Source organism: Carex rostrata, chromosome 7, assembly GCF_964058835.1.
Source record: "Carex rostrata chromosome 7, lpCarRost1.2, whole genome shotgun sequence".
NCBI lineage: Eukaryota > Viridiplantae > Streptophyta > Magnoliopsida > Poales > Cyperaceae > Carex > Carex rostrata.
In genome coordinates, this window is record NC_135924.1 from 10,403,693 (window position 1) to 10,421,815 (window position 18,123).

At 34.2% G+C, this 18,123-nt stretch overlaps 2 protein-coding genes across 2 annotated transcripts; both read right to left on the reverse strand.

Annotated features, from left to right (window-relative positions):
• Positions 1-6,691: 6,691 nt before the first annotated feature.
• LOC144557286 (uncharacterized) lies at positions 6,692-8,392 on the reverse strand. The gene is made up of 4 exons (XM_078305839.1): positions 7,967-8,392; positions 7,801-7,863; positions 7,512-7,586; positions 6,692-7,371 (listed from the first exon to the last, which is right to left on the reverse strand). The coding sequence occupies exons 1-4, from the start codon at positions 8,306-8,308 to the stop codon at positions 7,021-7,023; spliced, it is 831 nt and encodes a 276-aa protein (XP_078161965.1). The 5' UTR covers positions 8,309-8,392; the 3' UTR covers positions 6,692-7,020.
• Positions 8,393-13,447: 5,055 nt separating this feature from the next.
• Positions 13,448-14,581, reverse strand: LOC144557129 (uncharacterized). Its single transcript, XM_078305658.1, has 4 exons — positions 14,451-14,581; positions 14,123-14,190; positions 13,741-13,791; positions 13,448-13,576 (listed from the first exon to the last, which is right to left on the reverse strand). Exons 1-4 carry the CDS (start codon positions 14,536-14,538, stop codon positions 13,448-13,450), a joined length of 336 nt encoding a protein of 111 aa, XP_078161784.1. The 5' UTR covers positions 14,539-14,581.
• Positions 14,582-18,123: the final 3,542 nt, after the last annotated feature.

Consider the following 18,123-nt stretch of genomic DNA (forward strand, 5'->3'; position numbering starts at 1 on the left):
TGATCACACGTCAATGGTGCCACCACTGCATTTAGGTTGAACTCCCCTTTTGGCTTTTCGATAGCCGGTTGAACTACTGGAGGCTGTGAAGATGGGACCAATTTTATAATAATATTCAGAGATCCCCTGACTGTTGGCTTGCTAATGTCCTCCGGTTTGAGCTGGTTTAGAGCTGAGAGCTGTTGAGAAGGCATCTCGATAAGTAATTATTCAAGAACTTGTGGGATTATTAGAAACTAAATTGTGAGAATGCATGCATGATAATTTACCTCGGATTTTTTATCTTTCAAATAATAGTTCATCGCCTTTAGACTCCTGCATTTCTCTTGCAGCTCGACAAATTCCTGAATTATTGCAAAAATAATTATTTCCCGAATTAGCGAAGAGATCTAACTGAAGTGAAAAAAGAGGTAAGCTAATGTGGCATAGAACAAACGGTCACAAAATGTTATACCTGAAAATTTCAGAAAAATGCGGAAAAGTACAATTATAATAGAAATAACATGTACACTAACCCTTGTTAGATCTTCTTTCTCCTTGGATAGTAACTTAACTTCCTCTCTTTTTTCCATTAATAGCTGCAATTGAAAGAAACGAAGCAGAGCAAAAACATCCTTTAACCTCCAATTAGTCGACAAAAAGAAACAAAATTCAAAATTTATATAAAAAATAATAATTACATCTTTCTTAGATTTTCTCTTTTTGACCGGCTTGGCGAATGGAGCCACGAGTGGCTCTTTATTGCTGTTGTTTAGAGGACAGAGAGGTGTAACAGGGCTCGTCGGTTCTGCTTTCTTTTTATTTTGTAAAACAGGGGATGTTGGGTCTCTTGGATCGGTCGTCTCATAAGCCCGCTCTCGGCTCAAAATGAGATTGGCAAGCTCCTCGAGGATCGAGGCAACCTCTCTTTCATCGTCCGTAATAAGATCAACAGTTATTTGTGTCGCCATAAGAGAGAGAGAGAGGTGCAGTATCGAATGAAAGAAGAGAGGAAGAGACTCAGAATGGGGTTTAGGTCTTAGAGATCGTCAGAGAATGTTGTATTCTGTTAATTATGTCAAGTGAAATGAAAGGGAGCGTGCTAATAAACAAATATAAAAAAAAAACCCAGAAACAATTAGGAAATGCCACGTGTCAAACGGTGAGAAATAATCCGGTTCTCTCTCACACACGTTCCTGCAATCCTGCATACAAATAGTTACTTCCTATTTCGGGTCATTGTTTTCTTAATTTTAACTTTATTGTATTTATTTTCCAATTTAGGAAGTTTTTTTTATCCCCAGATTAGATAGTCCATGTTCTCATATATAGCCCTCTCTAGAGGATCTTGTTTCTCTAATGAAACGAACGTTAGTCTTTTAACAAGAAAAAATAGCCCCTCTCTAGATATATACTTGAGCTAAAAAAAAAAAAGGGAACGAATGCAAAATTAGCAGCTCTTATTTCTAATTGTGTCACGAAAGTGCGCTAGATCCACTATAGTACATCTATTTTTAGTCATGAAGCTTAGATCTAATTCTCATCAAACCTGCTCCTTTCTCATTGGGCTGTACATTTATAATTTTTCTTTATACATTTATTGTTAGTTTGTTTTTGTGTGGCAATGGAATTCTGAAAGCCTTTGAACATATTTTTTATGTGCATTTAATTAGCAAACTTCTTCTCATTAATTGATGGTGACATATCCACATGCATCCAGTATTTATTTATTTTTTACAAAATTATTTTCAAAACCACTAAAATATGGAAATATTCAGTTTTCTAAATAGTATAATTCAATAATTAACAGAACGAGCAGAGTTCAAATATCTCATATCTGAAAACTCTATTGTACTTCACACTTGTCTTGAATTTAATGTTCAAAAAATTATTATGAATCCCTCCGCGTGATTTTCACATTAAAATGTGCCTATAGACCAAATGCTTAGTGACATTTTATATTTTTAGTTTAGTCTGTGGTTTGCTCTCCTGGGATGCGTAAGAGAGAGGAGGAGACGAGTGATTTTTGAGGGTTAACGGGTTCAAGTGTCGGAAAAATATAAAATCCGTTTAGATTAATTCGCTTAAGTTTTAAACCGTTAGATCATCTCGTGATTGAATCTATGGTGGATGCTGCCCATCGGTCGATTTTCCTCCGAGATAACTAAATTTTTAATTATTTTAAAATGGAATCAATTTTTTTATAGAGACTGTTTAAATTCACGGAACAGTATTAATAAGATTTTTTTTTTTTTTTGAATAACTCGACTGCGGTGTAATAATTTTAACGGTTCAAATTTTCTACATATCAACTTAAATTTTGAGATATCTCAGAGGATGTGAATTTTATTTTTAGGTGTCTTCGCAGCTAGAGTATTAACAATACCCTTAACGGGTATACTCTACCCTACCCGCCCGTGCCCGCCGCCCGGGGTACACGTGCCCGAGCCCGGGTATGGGTCGGGTACTCGGGTACGCGGGTAAGGGCAAAAACCGGACCGGACCCGGTTTTTTTGATCAATACCCGACCATACCCTACCCGACTATACCCGTACCCGACTAAACCCGTACCCGACTACCCGGTACCCGTACTCGTATACCCGACCACTGTTCATGCCATTTCAAAATTCAAAATTTGTATTTTTTCCCCCCCAAAAAAATCAGAAAAAAACCAGAAAAAAACCAACAAAAAAACAAAAACAAAAAAACTAGAAAAAAAAACAGCAAAAAAAAAATAAAAATAAAAAATACCCGTACCCGCCTACCCGTACCCGTACCCGCCCTACCCGTCAAGGGTACACGGGTACGGGTATAGGACGGGTAGGGTATGGTTTTTCAAAAATATACCCGACCATACCCTTACCCGAATACCCTTGTACCCGTCCTACCCGTACCCGAGACGTACCCGTACCCGTCCCGGATATACCCGGGGTACCCGTACCCGTCGGACCATTAATACCCTATTCGCAGCTATGTTGCATGGATTGGGACTTCTAAATAAATAGTGGATAAACTGCTGCTACAACTCTATTTCCTCGCTGATGGATTCTTTCCAATCTGGGCGGACGAGGGCGTAGTTGAGATTCCTACGTTCTAAAAAATTAACGGTTCAGTTCGGAAAAGCATGCTTCCAGAGATTCCTTGGAATCGCAGCAGATTTATTTCCGATCGATCGAGATCGTCGGTCAAAATTGTCATAAATAATTATTCAGTTGTGCAAACATTAAATGTCGGTGTTTATTTTCAAATTTTGCGTGTTGACCCCCTTAGTTTTTTTTTTTTGTATAAATAAAGACTTCAGAGAAAGTCATCATCCATGATCTCTCTATGGATCATAGAGAGGAAAGATCAAGGTGGAGTTGTGATATTTGTTAGACAAAATTTTAGAATAGGAATACTTTTACAATTATTTTAAATTATAAGAATATTTCTGCAAAAAAAAAATGCATATTTAAAAGGCCCATTTTAAAGAAAAAGAAAAATTATACCATAAATAGCTCCACCCCAACAAGACATGTCATCATCAATTGTGTTAGACATTCGTCTCTCCTCCTCAGTGTTTATTAATATAATTTGTTGACGAAAGAAGTAATTTTTTTATATATATATATTTTGGGTTGGTAAAAATGTCTCATTAATTTTGTGATTCAATTATATCTTATATTCTTATTTTTATTTTGAAAGTACAAAATAATCTAAGGCTGGGAGAAAAAAGAGAGAATGGATCAATTGATCCTCATTTATTTTTAAATTTTTTATACTTATATATGCTTTTCTATATAATTTAGAGTAAAATAGCATGCTATTACAAAATTGGCCCATATTTTATGTATAAAATTTTTATATAATTGACCTTTGTATGTATTTGATTCACATAGTTTAAAAATCTAACTCTGCACTTGCAAACAATCACTTTGAATAGCTCAACCTGATGTTCATATTAAAATGTATTTGGACTTTAGAAATCAAACTTTTTAATTTTAGAATTTAATTACTAATTTTTTTCAAGCTTCTAAATAGCTAGCTATAGCGCAATTATAGCGGTTTTGGACCTAGAAAGCTAAGTTACGGGGTAAAACTGCGCTAATTGAGCTACGGCCACTATAGCGCTAATAGCGGTCCGCTATAGCGTGTAGCGCGTAGCGGTAATAGCGGTCCGCTATGCTACATGGGCTTATGATTTTGCAATTTTAATGGGCGTTAATGTCCAGATATGCTTTTTTTTACTTTATCAAACTATATCAATATAATGGAACATGTGCGGGCTATATTAATTAAATTTTGTATTATGCATTATTGTTGGGTTTTCCAAAAATGAAAAATTAAAATAATGTCTAGGGATCTTGTCCGTGAGAAATTGAACTTCAATATGAATATTATAACTTCTTAATCAATTTGGTGTTTTTTTTTCTCGATGAGACATGTTTACTATTAGTAAAAATATAAAATATAATTTTTGAAATAAGAAAACGCTATTTATGATAGCTTCCGCTATAGCTGCGCTATTTGCTAAAGCTTTTTTTTTGTCTCCCCGCTATGCCGCTATAAACGCTATTTAGAACCTTGATTTTTTTAGATAGGTACAAATCATATATTTTTGGATTGTTCAGAATTTTCTGAAAAATAATGATATTGTATCTATCTAAAGAAATAGTAAAAATTATCAAAAAAATATAATATTTTCTCTGAACATATTTTAATATAGATATCATCTTAAGCAGTTCATATCAACTGTTTAGACTTTTAAGATGGTGATAACGATGTAGAGCATGATTGAGGCATTTTAAACCTCCAACTTTTACTAAAAAAAATTAGTATATCCATATATATAGACTTTTTTAATTTCTTATACCCTAAAGACTTCAATTTATCTAATTTATACCTTAATTCTTACAATTCTTTCTTTTTAATCTATTACACTAACTATATATGGAGATAATCATGGTTAATTCTCGGATTAAAATAATAAAAAATAGAAACAACATTGTCCATTTTATTCTATTTTTTTTATTTTTAGAAGATGATTAAGTCTCCTCTTTACTACAGTCTCTTGTGTTATATCTTGTTTTTCCGCTTTGTTCTTTGTTTTTCTTGTCTCGTTCTTTATCTCCCCTACGGTCTCCTTGTGTTCCCGTTCTCTACTACGCTACGCTTCCCGTCCGCTCTTGTATGCTTGTTTTGTAATAAGAAGATAAACTCAAACCTTCTATCCCTCCTCTACTCAAATCTATTTTTTTTTTTTTTTTTAATATTTCTATTGCGTTAGAGGACTGAGCATCACTAGAGTATAAGGGTCATGTTACTGGTACTTGAGTATATGTTCATAATATTTCTATTGCGTTAGATGCTCAGTGTCATGTTAGATGGATAATACGGCCTCTTTTTTACCATATCGCTCTAACATATACTGGTACTTGAGTATAAGGGTGTTCATTGGGTTCGGTTTATTCGGTTTTGTATCGAACCGAATTAGTTTGGACTAAAGGGTTTAGCTTTTTTGGTTTAATGGTTCAGTTCATTTCGGTTTGCTTTTTAAAACCAAATTGTAACTTTGTTTCGGTTCAGTTTGAAAATTTTTAAAACTGAAATAATCGAACCGACCGAACTTTTATATATTATGAATTTGGTCCGGACTGCCCCGGATTATTTCTTAATCAATTGATTTAAATACTTCAGTTTATTTCTTAATATTCCGGTTTATTTTTTAATACCCTGGTTTATTTCTTAATATACTTCGGTTTATTATAAATCAATTGCTTTAAATAAAAAAATTAATATATTTTGATTTGAACAAATCGAAATAAAACTTTGTTTGGTTTGGTTCGATTGCAATACTAAATTGGTTCTGTGCAATTCTATTTTTGAAACCGAATTATAACTTTGATTTGCCTAGCTAGTTCGGTTAGTTTTCAACCGAACCGAACCAAACCAATGAACACCCCTACTTGAGTACCATAATAATTAACATAACTTATTTCACACAATTTTGCTCATGCTTTTGGATGTCATAACTCACAAGTAAACAGATTCATTAATACCTGATCTGATCGCCTTTATTGATCCCTTTAGCTTGCTTAAAAAAACAAAGTACCTATACATTGCTAGCGACAGGTAATTCTTTTGTAAGACTAAATAAAGACCTCCCAATAAAAAAAAATAAAAATAAAGACCTGCTTTCGTTAGAGATAAGACATTAGCAAGGTATGATGGCGTTCGATTTTGATTGGATTGCAATATTGAACAACAGCACATCCATTTAAATCATAGAAAAAGATAAGAAAATGAGGAGGGTTCAAATGCCTCCATGTTTTTGTCTCCATCATGTCTCTATTTCTTTCCATCATTTTCAAAGTTCAAACAGTCGATCCGAACCGTTCAACCTAACCTCCATACTAAAATATATTTGGAGACCAAATTTTATATTTTTAAGAATTTTTTTACTATTTTTTTTGATAGGTACAAAAATACTGTTTTTAGATGGTTCAGATTTACTGATTTTGTATTTATCTAAAAAAATAGTAAAAAAATTCCTAAAAATATAAAATTTGGTCTCCAAACATATTTTAGTATGGAGGTTAGGTTGAGCGGTTCGAATCGACTGTTTGAACTTTGAAAATGATAGAGAGAGATGGATGCATGATGGAAGCACAAAATCATGGAGGCATTTGAACCCTCTCTAAGAACATATGGGAAAAAAATAAATTAGACAATATTTAGTCGTGAATAATAAATTTTATGGATAAATAGAAAAAGAAAATTAGAATTAAGAGATACATTAGATGTTAAATAAAGGGTACACGAGTATAGAAATCTCTCGTATATTTTCAAGATCAAATGACCTAAATTACCACCTCAAAAATACCCCACGCCCACAATTTTCGGGCCCACTTGCCATTCGTTGAATTGACAATCCACACGGTATCTTTCTATTTCCCAAAAACATTATCAATAACAAATCCAATTCCATCCAAATATCCAACTAGAGAAACAAAACTGAAAAAAAAAAAAAAAAAATCCTAATCGCCATATCACCGTCCGTTGTTATCGCCGGACACGTGGCTTCTTCTGGGCCGAAGATGGTAAAGCCCTCCTCTCCCTCTGTATCTCCAACCTCCGCTTCCTGGCCTGTGCTGACTTGGCGAGCCTGTTCTCTCTGTCAGATTGACACGTCAGCTGCGCTGCCTCTCCATACTCCGACACGTCATCAGTTGCTTCCTCGTTCAGGTCCAACTCCAATTTCGGCCGTTCGATCCGTTCGATCGGCGCTTGAATGTGCGGAGGGGGGAGCGGGGCCCACTGTGGTCCCACGAAAAAGGCGCTCCAGTTGGTCGCTTGTGGGGGCCCCCACGGTTTGAGCTGGTTTCGGGCTCGCCATTCCGCTTGCGACGAAAGCTGTCAAAAGGGAGTTTTAGTTGCTAATTATTTAAGAACGAGGGGGCTTATTAAGAAATTACTATATTTTTTATTTTTTATATTTAATTTTTCTTACTTGCGTGGGATTGCGGTTGCTACTTGGTATAACAACACTTTACCTTAGATTTTTTATCTTTTAGATAAAACTTCCTCGCATTAAGCTCCTGAAATCTTTCCTGTAACTCCTTCAATTCCTGATAATTGTAAAAAAGAGTTTATATATTCTCGTATTAGCAAAGAAAAGATAAAAGTGAAGGAGAAGGTGAAAGGATAGCACACGTGGCAGACAAAGAAATGACACAAGAATAAACAAAAACAAACACTTCACAATTCTCATCTCATAGAAAATAATCTCGTTAAATTCAGAAAAATGCGCAAAAATATATTAAAGAAAGTTCAAGGACTAACCCTACTGAGATCGGCTTTTTCCTTTGTTAACGCTGCCACCTGCTCTCTCTTCTCCTTTAACCGCTGTAATTCAAAAAAAGAACGGAGGAACCTCCATTAAATACCTCTCAATTAGCCGGAAAACGAAAAATCAAACTTAGAACTGAGATTAGAAACTACAATTTACCTCCTTTTGGTTATAAGGTTTCTTGACTTGCTTGACAGGCGAGGTGACGATCTGCTCTTCACTGCCGCTGTTTGGGAAACAGAGAGGCGTAACAGGGCTTGTTGTCTCTTGTTGTCTCTTTTTCTCCTCGTTAGAGGAGGCTGGACCAGTCGGCTCAGATCGGTCCGGTTCAGACTTGAACTGGTACCGTGGCTCGGTTCGAGGCCGTCTCACGCCCCACTGGAGTTCACCAATTGGCACTTGTGGAGCCAAATCAAGAATAATACTGGTCACCTCCAGTAGGATCGATGCGACTTCCCGTTCCGTGTCAGAAAATAGATCTAGTTGGGGGTTTGTCCCCATTGCAGAGAAAGAAAGAGAGACGGTTAGAGAGGGAAAGAGGAGAGAAAGAAAAGATTAGACAGCCGATGTGTTGTGCTGATGTTAAGACTTAAGTGAAAGAAAGGGGGCGCGTGATGAATTCTTCGTATCCTCTGAGATATCTCAAACTTTGCGTGACTTTGTGAAATATCTCAACCGTTTAAATATGTTCTGCACGGATCTCAAATCAAAAAATTCTGCCCCCTGCTCTATCACCGAATAGGTACTGTCCACGTCGGTCACGCAAAAGTTTGAGATGTCTCCAAGGATACGTACTCGCGCGTGATGGGCTAATCAGGGAAGGAAACACGAAGGGACACTGAAGATATGACACGTGGCAGAGGACGGAGATATCTCTTCTTTACTTCGCTTCTCGCGCAGAAGTCCCCACTTTCTCTCGAGTGCGTTTCCTCTGAGATATCTCAACTTTTGCGTGACCGACGTGTACGGTGCCTATTCGTGGATAGCGTGGGAACCAGTATTATTTGTGTTTTGAGATTCGTGCAAATCGTATTTGAACAGTTAATATTTTTCGAAAAATCATGCACGCAGTGATATATCTCAGAGGATATGAATTCCTTTATCTCGGTAGTTATTTTAAACCTAGGGTTTTTGTTTTCCTTTATCAATTTTGACGGTTTTTCCATGCTCAAGAAAATATCCGTAGATGAATAAAATTTAGCAAAAAAAGAAAAATGAAAATGCCGCGACAGTACATTGTCGGAATAACGGAATAATATGTTTGGTTTAGTTTATTTCTTAATGATCTAGTTATTATTCTTGATCAATGTCATAAAAAATAGTTGTTTAAATCGATTAATCGGCTGATTAGTTATTAGAGGTAATCAAAGCGTTACGAATTTTTCTAATTTTTTTGAGAGAAGCACGTCTTAAACGAGAACGAATTTTTCTAATTAATCGATTGATTATTCTGAACTAATAGCTTGACTGTACCCCATATGTACGACGAGCGCACAACACTTTTCTTGATGTTGTGAGCGCAGCACAATATATCCCCACAAGGGGGAATTCGATACGAGGAGTCTAACTAAGAATGGGTCAAAATCTAACACAACTGCAAAAAATACGCTGGAACATGATTTGGACGGCAAGGGACATGGGCACTATGGAGAGAGAGGAACAGAATGTTGTTCTCTAATAAACGTAAAAAGGTGTCTATCCAGATCAATGACACTGCTATAGAGATTATCAGCTGGTTAGGCAACAGTTAGAATGTAAGCATATGTGATGGTGGACATAGAACAGCTCTATGTACATAATTTAGTAGAGGTAGGTAGTTGCGTGGGAGTGTTCTATGCCATATATAAATTGTACCTTCTCTTTTTTTAATTAATATATCTGTTGACGACAAATTGCTGTCAATTATAAAAAAAAAAATTTTAAAAAACACTGTTCTTGATCGACTCTTTTTCTTGTATAATGCTTTATACTATTTTTGCATCTTGCTAGTTGCTGCTGTTTTTAATTTTGGAAGTGCTGTAAACATTTTTTTTTTGTCACGTGGTTTTATGGCTCGGTGGAAGGCTACCAACTTAAAGAAACTCAAAACCCGATAACCCGTTACAGGTCAGCACTGATCGCGTAAGATCCTTCTAAGATACTATACCTTATAGTTCCGATCTAGATTTTATTTCTAGGATTGGGTTAATATGCTATGGGTAGTTAAGAGGCCTCCCGTGCTACGGCTCAATATTCAACTTTTCAAAATTCTAATGGTCAATCCAAACCGTTCATCTTGTTCTTCATATTAATATGTGTTTGGAGACCAAATCTTACATTTTTTGGAAATTTTTTACTATTTTTTTAGATTTATTGAATATCGCTGTTTTTTATGGTCCAGATTTGTCTGAAAAACAGCGATTTTCAATAAATCTAAAAAAATAGTAAAAAATTTCCAAAAAATGTAAAATTTGATCTCCAAGCACATATTAATATGAAGAACAAGATGAATGGTTCGGATCGACCGTTAGAATTTTGAAAAGTCGAATATTGAGCCGTAGCACGGGAGGCCTCTTAGCTACCCATAGCACCGTAGCCAAGTCCTTTATTTCTAATATATGGATACGGCACTTTAGCTATTCCACCAGAGTAAACTTATTAATGGTTAAGCCGCCTAGCGCGTTTCTGCTCCTTTTTTCAAGAAGCCTTGCTGATTTGTAGCAGTTGTGGGATCATGTTGTCTTTGATGTGTGCCAAAAAGAAAAAGAAAAAATGTGGTCCTTCAAACCTTGGAAATAAATCTGCTGCGATTTCAAAGGATTACAGACACGGACGGACCCAGTATAGAACCAGCCAATCAGGTTTATAATTTTAGTGATGATCTATCGATACCGATTGACTTTGACATTTTCTGGAAAAAAATTTTGCCACCTCTGAATGTTTAATTTGTAATTCTGGTTAAATTTAGTGTTAAAATAAAAAAATAAATTTCTTGAATTATAATTGGTAATTAGGATTATAAGTTAAAGCATCAGAAATTATAAGTCAGAGCATTAAAAAATATAAGTCAAAGAATTGTTTTTTATCGAGTACTCAATTAGTTAATGGATTTAAATCCGACAAGCTATTTAAGTCTGATTTGGTATTTTTTTTTTTTGCCCCCGTGACAAAAATTATGAGTTCGCCCCTGATTACAGGAACCTGTGATTTCAAATTTCACCCTTTATTTGTTTTGAGATTGATGCATAAGGAATAACTATTATTGAGATCCGTGCATTGCAAAAAATGAATGGACTGATATGGAATCGCAGGTTCCTGCCATTCTTTGAAATCACAGCAGATTTATTTCCTCAAACCTTTCCTATTACGATTTGCAATATCGGGAATGATTTTTTTTTTTTTTTGGTAACATATCGAACTTCCTTATATCCGGTCCAATTTCTTGGATATTTAAATTTGACTATCTAAAAAAATCTAAAATTTTAAATTGAGAGGCTGAAACATGAAATGAATAACTTGTGATAATTAGAATTTAAACTCAAACTTTCACTATTACAAAATGAAATTCTAATTACTAAATTACAAACACACATTTAATATTTTAGAATGAGAGTTAGAACAATATAAAAATATTCAATCAAATTTTAATATACAAGATTAAAAAACTTAAAATTATCAAGATAGCTAAATACTCAAGCTCCATAACAATTAAAAATATGCGATGAATTAAAAAAAATTGTTAAGATACATTGCACAAATCTTGATGCATATTAAGATATGGATTGGCGTAAACTCATCATGAAATTCAGAATTTGGCTAAATTCTTAAACTTAAAAAATGATCATCGATTATCGATTTGTCCTTTTGGTACACTTTTTGTTTAGTTAGTAACGAGCAAATTTCATGAGCTTTTACAATTACCAGAATCCGCTCTAAATGTTAATGAAATCCATCCATCAATAATTTGTGATAAGAATTAACGCTGCTATATATTCTGCAATAACCGAAATTGCTACTCTCTCCTCTCCGAATTCCGAAATTTTTATTTATACCATATTCAAAAAAAAAAAAATAAACCAAAACATCATTCTTTGGTTAGAATTTGATATTTACTCAGGCCGCACAGCCACTCTGCGGCCCCTAGGGTATATAAAGGGAGCCGCTGGCTTCCTTCCCACTTGTCTCATTTTATGTTTTTCAATCCTTTCGAGCTCAGGTAAGTTTTTTTCTTCTATTTTTTTTTTCACTTTTTAGTTTAGTTTAGTAATTTGGTTATGGTATATAAAATGAATTCGGCTCCGAATTTTTGTTCGTTTTTCTTCTAATTATTTTCACTGGCTATTCTGTGACAACAGCTCTACAAACTCTGTGTACCGGATAAATATTAAATAACGAATGTATGTCAACGAAAATTAACCTGCTGTTACATTATATGTAAACCCCCCTGGAAAATATATGCTCTAACAACGGAAGTCTGTATCCTCATTGGTATCGCACTGAATTATAAATAAATGTGGTATGATTCCAGCTGAGCAATTGAAATTTGGTTTCTATTATAAATATAGGAGATCCGTTATGAGATTCGTGTCAAATTAAAGAGCAGTCTAGATTTAGAAATTCTACCAGCGTGTATTGAATTGGATCTGAATTTGAACAATGGCTGGGTTATGCAACCTATCTATATCTAAAGCTACTGTTCTAAACATAGTGATGTGTCATGACGTGGGAAAAATATATCTAGAACGTGTCCAAATTAGAGAAGAAAATGTACTTCATACTTATGACGCGCCGTGTTTAATCACATCGTGATTTATCATAACATGTTGATTTCATTATAGCAAAAGCACCCTTCTGCGACTGGCCAAATTGATCGCAGAAAGGTAAAGCATCAGTCGTTAAAGGGTCAAATTGGTCGCAGAAGGGTCGGTCACCGTTGCTCCGTCACTGATGACCTCCTTGCTAACGTCATCAGTAAGGCACCGATCGCTGATGACCCCTTTAGTGACCGATGAGATCTGTCGCTGATGCTATATGCTGACGTGGATGGAAGCCTATCAGCGACCGATCGAGCGGTTGCAGAAGGGTCCAAAATTGGTTGCAGAAGGTTAAAAAAAAAATTTGGGGGTATTTTTTTTCTCTTTTCCCCAATTGGTACGAAATGTACCAAACAAATATAACACACATTACCAAACAAATATAACACACATTCTGTTCATATATTTTTTTCTAGCCCCAATTGGTACGAAACGTAATTCATAAACATTTAACATCAAATATCAACAATTCACAAGCTATTTAATTGGTACATACCAAGCAATTCACATCAAATATCAAACAATTCACAAGCAATTTAATTGGTACGTACCAAGCAATTCACATCAAATATTAAACAATTCACAAGCAATTTAATTGATACGTACCAAACAATTCACAAAACAACATAAACATAAAATATCTAAAGTAATACATAAACATCAAATATAAAATATCTAAAGTAAGACATAAATGATTTCCATGTACAAATGATTATTGATCTGCCTAATTCTGATTTAAGTACATTGCAAACTTATTTCTAACTTTTCCCATATATGCAACCCTCGAAATTACATCTTCTCCAATACCTGATAAAGGAATCTTTTACAATTATTAGATCTGGACCGTTCATTTGACAATTACTTGATTGCTAAAATTGAAAACATGGGCAATATAGAAAAGGCCTAAAAGTGATACCCTTTTCTCCAAGTTGTAGACACCCTGATTGCCTCTCATCTCAAAAGGAATTGGCAATTTCTGGAAAATAAGAACAATCAAAGGTTATCTTTCTATACTAGTTGAAACATTTTATGTTATACAAACCAAATACGAGAGATTCATGCTAGTTCTCTAAAAGTGAAGTACATAAAAATTAAAAATAACTTCTTAAGATGGGTTATTTTATTCACTATGTAACGTACCTTTGGGTTTTCACACAACCAGCAGAAATTGGTCAAACCTTCGAGCCTAACCTGCAACCAACAAGCAATTAATGTCAGCTTAGCACAGCATTAGACGACCTAGTATTAATCTTCAAACATAATATTCTCTTACATGTGACTAATAAATGATACAAAAAGAGTAAAGTAAAAAGAATCCTAACTGATTCAGGAAATAAATCTGCTATGATTCCAACAAGAATTGTAGGACCCTTCTTTTCCAAATCTAACCATCAATATTTTAGAATGCACGAATTCCAAAAACAGTTAATTTTCATGCACGAATCTCTAAATAAACGAGTAGTTGGATTTGGAAAAGCAGGTTCCTACGATTCCTTAGAATCGTAGCAGATTTATTTCCAACTGATTCAGGTACAACTTCCCAAGAAACTAGCTCTTCGCTTTTCAGACAACCGACCACTTCAACACAGTCTGAAAACAAAGCAAAAATATCTTTAGTTCCCTTACTTTCTTTTTTGTTTGTTTCTGCGTGAGATTTTGGATTACACGGTTAAATGGTTATACCAGTTGCTCAGGTTGTTTGTTGCACCATACCCTTATAAATCTGGTAAAAAGGAGAAAAAAGAGACTCAATTGAGAACAAACCCAGTGTCTAGTTTACTGGTACAGAACCCAAAAAAGTTATCCAACTTGATCCTGATTCTGGTAAGTTAAAGCTTGCAAAAACATACCTAATAAGCGGGAGACAGGATAATGCTCAGGAAATTTGATATCTGTAATTCCATCAACTGCATAAATTTCCCTGTAAAAATCCTCCATTGCTCTAATTGTTTCTTCGTCTGGCACTTTAGATGCCGCATGGATCCATGAAGTTGAATAATAATAAAAAATAAAAAATAAAAAAAAGATAATTAGATAACCAATAACCCTAATCAAGGCGATTAAATCAGATTAAAGTAGTAATGTTATCTTCATCAAAGAACAAGGTTTTCTTTCTGTTAATTCACCGTTTGCAAATGAAATTGAGAAAGAGAGAGAGATACCAGTAATGGGAGACGGCCAAGATTGTCCCTCGATACGCTTGATTCCATGGATGAGGAGAGAAGCCCAAGGCTGGTGCATCGTCAAGCAAGGGTAAAATACGGCGCACAAGACGCATAGACGGCGCGGCGATCCTTCTTCTTCGCGCAGGCAGAGGTGACAGTCCTATAACCCAAAACCCTAAAACGCGAGAGTAGACAAAGAGAAACGCGCCATGCTGATCCTTTTTCATGGGGCACCCTTTAGCGACCGGGCCAAATCAGTCGCTAAAGGATTCGCCTCCGATGCTTTTATTTTTTTATTTTTTGGGGGGGTCTTCAGCGCCGGTCACTGAAGACCGGTTTTGTTGTAGTGTTTGTGATGTGATAATTATACTTAACTTTTTTTTGTCAGATACTAAAAATATAATTTCTTATAAACAATTCTTCTATTTCACAGAATTTTTAGTGTTTTCTTAAAAAAAAATGACATTTCATATTAATTAAAATAATGAAAACAAATGAGTTATGTAATATTAATTATTTTTTCTTACAATATAAAAAAAAATTATTACCCAAGATTGGTGTAAATATTGATTTTTTATATAATATTTTCTAAAAATGTTCCAACATATATTTTAAATTTCCAATTATAAATATGCAGCAAGACATCGATCCCATAGTTTTTCTCGCATCATTTAGTTAATGATGTAGATGTTGTCCATTTCCTTTGAAATAAGATAGTGCTAAATTTGTCTATCATTCAGTTTTTAACTTTACTTTCACAAAAAAATATAATATATTAATTTTTAAAATACAATAAAAGTGACTATTTGGATGAGTGAAAATAACTCGAGACTTAATTAATGGTTGGATTTTTCTTTAATCGAAATAAATGTTTTTTTTTGCACTTATTAAAACTAACATAGTTTATTTTCTAGTGTAATTGCACCAAACTTATATGAGATTCATCAATGAAACACATTATAATGTTAATTCTTGATTTTTCAATAATTTTTACCGCCGTTTATTACCTGTCAAATAAGTTTTGGTATCGATCTATTATACATGATGTGACTAGAGGGTTAAAATGCACTCTCTTTTTGTACTTCTAACATGCACTTTTTTCTCATATTTTCATTTCAAAGTTCAAATAGTCCATTCGAAACTTCCAATGAGTTCTTTATATTAAAATGTGCTTGGAGATCAAATTTTATATTTTTGAAATTTTTTACTATTTTTTCAAAAAAATTTATTAAACTAAACAATAATAAAAAAAATTCAACAAAAGTGATGATTTTCAAAAGTTCTGAAAAAATTCCAAAAAATATAAAATTTGGTCTCCAAGTACATTATAATATGAAGAACACATTAGAAGGTTCAAATCGACTATTTAAACTTTGAAAATAAAAATATGAGAAAAGAGTGCACGTTAGGAGCACAAAAAGATGATACATTTTAACTCTCCTCTCTCTCTCTATATATATATATATATTATAATAACCAATCTGGTTCAAGAAAACCAGTTCAATGGGCCTTTTTGGATTGAGCTAAATGTGACCTTGTTTGTAAACTATCCGGACCATTTATAGGTCTCTGTTGAAATTTGAAAGAGAAAATAACTAATTTTATTAATTTATGATATAATTTCAATTTCTAATCCGGTGTCTATTTATTGACTACATAATTTAAAGAGCATTAAATAATTTTTGATACCATAATTTGTTATATCTACTAATTAATCCTGATTTATCTCTAATTGATTATTTATTTTCAACACTCCATAAGTTAGATTCATAAAATCAAATTTGAGTATAAATTTTTTTGTGGACTCTTTTCTTAAACTAGCTATTGTCATCACACTTTGCCATTGAGGTGGTCTTCTTCGACTCTTTTTATATAGGATGGGAAAAATGGCACAGTGGAGCCGGCTCCATCACGAAACAGGACGGTTACGGCACAGTATGCGTGTCAGTTACGTGTTGTGACTCACGTGTCCCGTACCGTGATCATCTTTTGAAAATTTGGAATAGCACGGCATGTCACGTCACTCGAAATATATAATCACAACACGTCACATGGTCACATGAGTCACGTGTAATTATAATCGTCAGATCTTGATCAAATGATGAATCTTAAATAAACTGATTTAAATTATGATAAAATGATCATGCGAGTCACGTTTGATCACGGCATGACTCACGTGGCGTGACCATTTGTGTGCCATGACCACCTCTTGATATTTTGATCGCGGCACGATACGACACGTGAAAAATTAACTTAGTTACGACACGGCACAGCACGAGATCAAAGTCACGGTATATTATTCACGGCACAGCATGTTTTTTCCACTCAACTAGTATGTGTTCTCCATCTTTGTTGTGTGTGACTGGGTTGTTTTGACTCTCCCTTATGCTGGTTTATATCCTTTTTCTCCAATCTTCACAGATGATTGGATGAGTTGTTTAAAATTTGGAGTGTTGAGAAAGAGAGAAACATCGTGAATTGTTATTATTTTTTTCAGATCTAACATTTTTTTTTTCTTCACGCGCGATACCATGTTCAAATTTAAAAGAAGAAAATGACTAATTTTATTGATTTCTGATATTATTTCAATCTCTAATGCGGTGCCTTATTAATAGGCTACATGATTTAAAGAGACATCAAAATATTTACTAATAATAGGAGTTGTTATATCTGCTAATTAATATTAATTGATCTCTACTTGATCTGTTATCAATGTAATTGATTTACAATTTATTTTTATCTTCCTTGGATCAAACTAGCTAGTTCTGTTTTTTTTGTGAATTTTGTGACAAATCCTTGTAGTCGTTTCCTCTTCTTTTTATTGGGAAAAAGGTAATTAGGACTTCATTTCTTTAGACATTAGATAAAATTAATTCTTGAATTCAAAAAAACTGGCCGAGATCCTAACCTGAAACTATGATGTGACGAAGTTTGGTGGAGAGGTACTTAATAACTTGATGCAACATATATTTTGTAATTAATTCACCAGTGTTAATCTTTTGGGAGCTGCTTAAGAATAATTTATTCACAAAATATAGATATTAAAACGTAAAATTATATCCGTATACATATTCACACGGGTATTTAAATATTGAATATCCATATTATAATTTTCAAATACGGTTCGGATATTATACACTCCGTTTTCATCTCTTATTGGACTAGGGTCTAGTGATGACATCATGACAATAATTCATTATTTCAAAATTTCAGGCCGTCTTGTTAAGGTCTCAAATTTGAGGTCTGGTTCGGCCTATAAATTGTTATACAGGCCCGGATTGGTTCGTTTTGGCCCGGCCCAATTATCCATCATGATTAATTTAAAAGATTATATTAATCATACATTAACATAAACCTT